The sequence below is a fragment of the Trachymyrmex septentrionalis genome, unplaced genomic scaffold, assembly GCF_001594115.1.
Source record: "Trachymyrmex septentrionalis isolate Tsep2-gDNA-1 unplaced genomic scaffold, Tsep1.0 scaffold51, whole genome shotgun sequence".
NCBI classification, from domain to species: Eukaryota; Metazoa; Arthropoda; class Insecta; order Hymenoptera; family Formicidae; genus Trachymyrmex; species Trachymyrmex septentrionalis.
In genome coordinates this window covers 952,423-958,007 of record NW_017305683.1, presented here as the reverse complement: position 1 = coordinate 958,007, position 5,585 = coordinate 952,423, and the positions used below count along the sequence as shown (strand labels likewise).

General features: G+C 29.0%; 1 protein-coding gene across 2 annotated transcripts in view; it reads left to right on the top strand.

The window, feature by feature from the left end:
• The first annotated feature begins 3,073 nt into the window (after window positions 1-3,073).
• LOC108751657 (lipid storage droplets surface-binding protein 1) overlaps window positions 3,074-5,585 on the top strand; it is a 7,301-nt gene continuing 4,789 nt past the window's right edge. The window contains exons 1-3 of one of the 2 annotated variants that reach the window (XM_018491949.1): window positions 3,074-3,230; window positions 4,995-5,137; window positions 5,396-5,581. In XM_018491949.1, the coding sequence (XP_018347451.1) occupies window positions 5,009-5,137; window positions 5,396-5,581 (315 nt within the window). In that variant the 5' untranslated portion in view covers window positions 3,074-3,230; window positions 4,995-5,008. Of the gene's footprint in view, window positions 3,231-3,303; window positions 3,494-4,994; window positions 5,138-5,395; window positions 5,582-5,585 lie in introns of those variants that run through there. The other variant, XM_018491950.1, reaches the window with a different exon arrangement.

Below are 5,585 nucleotides of genomic sequence, written 5' to 3'. Positions count from 1 at the left end.
TATATATATATATATATAAATATAAGCTCATGAAAAATCGAATAAAGAACCCGCAGAATGGTTCAAGATATAAGTATATATATATATATGGGGATTTAAAAAAATGTAAAAAAAGAAGAGGGAATTAATGGCGCGCTGAGCGTACGCCACCTCATTGACCTCATCTAATGCTTTTTTATCTGTACATTTACAATTTGTGTACCAATGAGGAACGTTGTTTAATCATGTTGTTGATGTTATTGTTAAAGAATGAGATTCAATATTGTACATAACTATATATTCATTATAATTGATGATATAAATAATTATATACATAAAAGAGTAAAATTCCCCAGAGAGTCCCTCTATGCCTCGCGTTTCGATATGCGGATTCACGTCACTTTGTAATAAAAGGACAAGTACTTTACAAACCTGTGTTGAGCAGGATGAAACTGCCAGCATAACAATCGTGTCATTGTACATTCATGCTATGAAAATCGTGTTAAAGTGCCTCTACTATAATCCGAGAGTATTGTTTCTTTTCGGATTGTTTGTTTGATATGCTGGCAGGAGTATCCGTAAGCTCATGAATTGTATTTGTCACATAGTTTATAGCTACATAAGAATTTGATAGCTCAGTGAAAAAGTGTTAAAAAGGAAGAATTATTTATTACTGGAAAGTATAATATACATATTGATTTGTTATTATTGGCAAATTGCATGTCAAATGCTTATTAGCATGTTGTATTAAATACTTTTAATGATTGATAGATCAATATAAGTGAAAGTGTATTTTAATACATATTCTAATAACTATTTATGAAAAGATATTTTTCTGACAAATTGAGATTGATATGGCAATTAATTTTTATAAAGAATCTTTAATGATTTGTATGAAGAAGTGAAATTTTAAAACTTTTTTATTCTATATCGCAATTAGATACTGTATTCATTCAACAGATTTTATTAAGATATTATTTATTAAGAAAATAATATATCAATTTATTGTACTATTGAAAGCAACAAGAAAGGTTAAGAGGTAAGTACAAAATATATTTGATATATATTTTTTATCAACAAAAACGAGTTCTTTTTTCTTTTTACTGTTTTACGATATATATCTTTATAATAACATATCTACAATCTTTGATTTTATTCTGCATTACGTATATTATTTTAATCTTTTCCGTGCTATGTCCGTATAGAATATAATTGTATAGCAATGAATAAAAATAATAACTAAATTAATATTTTATTAACTTATCAATTTAAGACAATGGATCCATAAAGTTTTATATATTCAAAGTTTTAGCTTTTGAATCGAAAAATCATTTTGCTTCTTAGTTATCTTTTCACATATTGGTCTAATTAATGTCAATGTTGTTTATTGCTTTTATTAATATTTAAACAACATTTATAATATTACACAAATTTTTAAACTTTGATCTTATTTCAGCATTAACAAAGTAACGGTAACGAGAGAATAAATTAATTTTAAAAAATAACTTTCCACACACACACACACACATTCTCTAGTATAACCAAAACATCTTTAAAGAGTCATCTTGACTTTCCTGAGGATGAATACAACCAATTTTCTAATTGACGTTAGCTGATGTTAGTTAAATCTAGCAACTTTATTGTCAACAAGCAATAAAACAGTTATTCTATTAACTCGACCTTCTGAATTCTTACAATTACATAATATTTCTAACTATTCAGTTTCTGGTTTGTTTTATGTTTGCATAATTGCAACCATGTTATACATATCTAATATTCATTTATCCGGAATAAAATTTTATCAAGGTTACGAAACATTTATTAAATAGCATGCTTTCTTTACAATCGATAATATATAGATAATTTTGCAAAAGATTAATTAATTGCCTAATTAATTAATATGTTTATATATAATAAAATTAATAGAATTTTTAAAATTTAGATTATGTATATGTTATGCTTTTTCTTTTTATACGTTATTTTTTATTAACTAACAAATATTATATTTTATGTCATATTAAATAGAATGACATTACATTTAACGTCACATAGTACTATAACATTGTGAGCCCAATTTCGTTCTTTTTATATTTGATAATTCATATAAAGACAAGGAAATTATCTCGATTTGTTATATTCTTTTTGCTGAGAACATTTTAAACATATACATATATTTTAGCGATGTTGAATAATTTATTTAAAGAATTAGATTAGACAAGAATAATTTTATTCAAGATAAATAAAATCAGGGTTATTATACAAGGTAAGCAACAAATAAATTTATAATATGTACATATTTATTTTTGTAAAGACAAAATTGGAAAGTGGACTTTGCATAGCAATTAAGAGCGTTGCCTGAGATAATTTCGAGTTTTTCATAGTTGCTTTTTGTTTGATTCATTTTCGCGACCGTCTGGGGCAATAATCCACGATATCTTACATTTAACCAACGCACCAGGTTTGACATGATATCCTCTCATAGAATGAGAATAAACAAATAGAGAGGCTACTATAGAGTGAGACAAACACAATTATTAAACTACATTTATATATTTATACAAATTTGTTATCTAAATTATGGTAAAAAATGATGATAAAAGTCAAGTTAAAAAATCATTAAAAAATTGGATTTGACAGTATCGTTAATTGATACCTCAAATATCGTTGTTAATAATGTATGTCGCAATATTTTATTGATAAGAGGTACAATAATAATTTAAATATAACTTGGAAGAACTTGAAAGTCTATTAAATCAATAAAAGTGTTATGACCGATTTGATAAAAATAAAATAAACATTCTTATAAATTCGTAATTGTGACACAATCAATAAAAGTTTTGGAGAAAAGAGGAACATTTAAAACATTAAGCAGTCAAGAATAACATCTCCTTTCAAAAAATAGTAACATAGAATTAAAATTTCGCCAACCATCTGCCCGTTTTATTTGCAAATGCGAAATCCATTTCACACAAAATTGATTCAGTATCTACGTCTTTTTCCGATTTCCACGCACAGAGATGAGCATAGAAAAAGATTTTTATTTGTGCGTCGCATTCATATATAATCGATGTGTCATAGGTCAAATCGATGAGATATCCATTTGTAGTCTTCGTCGAGCAGTCAACGGCGCGTTCTGTGGTCGAAACGTCGAGTTTTCTGTCGTTTCATCCGGTAGCAGATTCGGATTGGCCAAGTTATACGATATTCAGAACCAACAGCTTTCCCCCGTTTCAGCTTGCTTTTTTTCTTAGGTAAGAATTTCCACCGTATAAATACCCATCTCCATTGATTTATTCCGGATTGATGATTTGTATACACTCATACATGTGTGCATGTTTATATGTGCACAACTATGTGTGTGTATACGTATCTGAATGTGATTGTATAGCTGATTATACAGTTGAACCGAGAGCGAAGTAAAAAGGAGGAAAGGGTAATGCGATCTTTGTGCAAAATCAGCAATTAGTAGTGATTGACTTGAAGTGCGAGGAAAGAAACAGCGAAAGATAAAAATGTGAGTAATACGCAATCGAATTTTTCGCGTTGAGTCTATACATCGCTTTGACGCTTAACAAATATGATCGATGATTTATAGATCAAATTAGGATTTAATCGGAGACGAAATTACGCCAATATAATTATTAAATAGAATATCTCAAGGAAGATAAGTAACAAATTAAGTATCATTAAATAGATGAGAGAAATATTTGTTACTCTCCTTGCTAGATATAGCAAGTTGACGTTATTTGTTTGATTTTCGTGTCAAATAACATCAGCTTGCTAATTAGGCTAGCTACAAGTGTACAAATTATTTGAAACAAAACGAAATAAATACATCGATACAAGTGCAAGAATATAATCTCACAGACGAGTAGTGGATAATACAGATGCAGTGGTACATATATGCACATGAAGAAAGTTTGACCTCTGTGAGAAAGTAAGAATATCCGTTGGCATAATCGCTCATAGGGAAATTTCACCGGAGGGAGTTTCCTCCTCAGTTTGATTGTCCTCAACACAGTGAATTACAGATGAAAGTCCCGTCGAGAGTTCTGACGGAATAGCGATGAGTTTAATAAATTTCTTTACATCTTATTATCAGCGAATCGTGCTAATCTAATAGTATTTCATCCAGTTGAGAGAAGATTATTTGATGCGTGCAAAACAGTCATATATATTGCCTCGACATTAACCACGAAGCAAAATCTATATTACTGTCCCCTCCCGGTATGACCTCCCTTATCAGTTTACAGAGCGGATGCTGAACGAATCATTTCTTTTGAGTGACATATGGTGTCATTTACATTTAAGAAAGAAGACACGTGTTTTTCCGTGCACTGGTGTTTTAGCGATAATCTTCTTTATTAATCACAAATGGAAGGGAAGGGGATACTTATCCATAGATATGAGATTTTTCTTTCTTAAATTAAATGAGAAAAAAAGGGATAGAGAGATTATTTGATCGAAGCTGCGTAAATTATTTTGAATAGCATGCTATTTTATAAAGTATAATACATAGAGAGAAATATACTAAACGTATATTAATTACTTACATGATGCAATTGCTTGCATATTAACATCGTATGATATTAGAAGAACTTATTACAAAATGCAAATGCACTTACGTCCGAAGAAATTAAATATGTATGACTTAATGTTAACTGTTTTAATAAGCCATATTTTCCAGCTGTTTTCGAGCAATTTTTTAGCTTATATGAATTTATGAATACTAATTAAAGCATTTTTTAAAGAATAATGCATGATTGATCAGAGTGTTTTTCTTTCAAGAAAATATGTATAAAAGATAGGTAAAATAAAAAAATCTGAGATTCTTTTAAGAAACTGAAAAAGGTTCTTTCAGAATTAAAAAAATATATATTTTTTTGAATATTTGGCAATTGTAAAACTATGGAAACTGCTTACAATATGAAAATACACACAGCTAGATTATAATGTAGATTATTATTAGGTTAATGATTTGTTGTTATAATCCAGCATTAATTTTTTAATTGCAGCAACTATTTTCTATATGGGGGAAACAAACGCGGAAAGGCGGCATTCGGATTTGCCACATTTCGAATCTGTGACTAAGCTCTTCAGTCTTCCTATCGTAGAAAGCGGTATATACATCGTTGGTAATGTGTATACCAGAATAAAGGTACATTCAAAATAAAGGCTTAAATTCTAATATAATACAAACTATCGCTCATCATGCTATTAGAAAAGTGATAAATCTTGCTTTCAATTATTCAAATAAAATACGACATTTGCAGAAATCTTTTTAAATGATAACAATAAAAAATATAAGAGTGCAAACAAATAATCCTATTTTCAAGTTAATTATCATTTAATCATTTTTTTCGCACTCATTTTTTTCAATAAGTTTTTTAATAATTTTAACTATTTCTTTCTTTAGCGTTCGAATTCTTTAATGAATTGGAGTTTAGATACGGCGGAGCAGTCATTAGCGATTGCTACGACAAAGGCAAGACCAGCAATTGTTGCACTTAATGGACCCATTACGACAATTGATCAATTATTGTGCAAAGGTATTGACATCGTTGAGCAGAGAGTACGGGCAGTGCAACTTCCCCCTCATGTTGTAA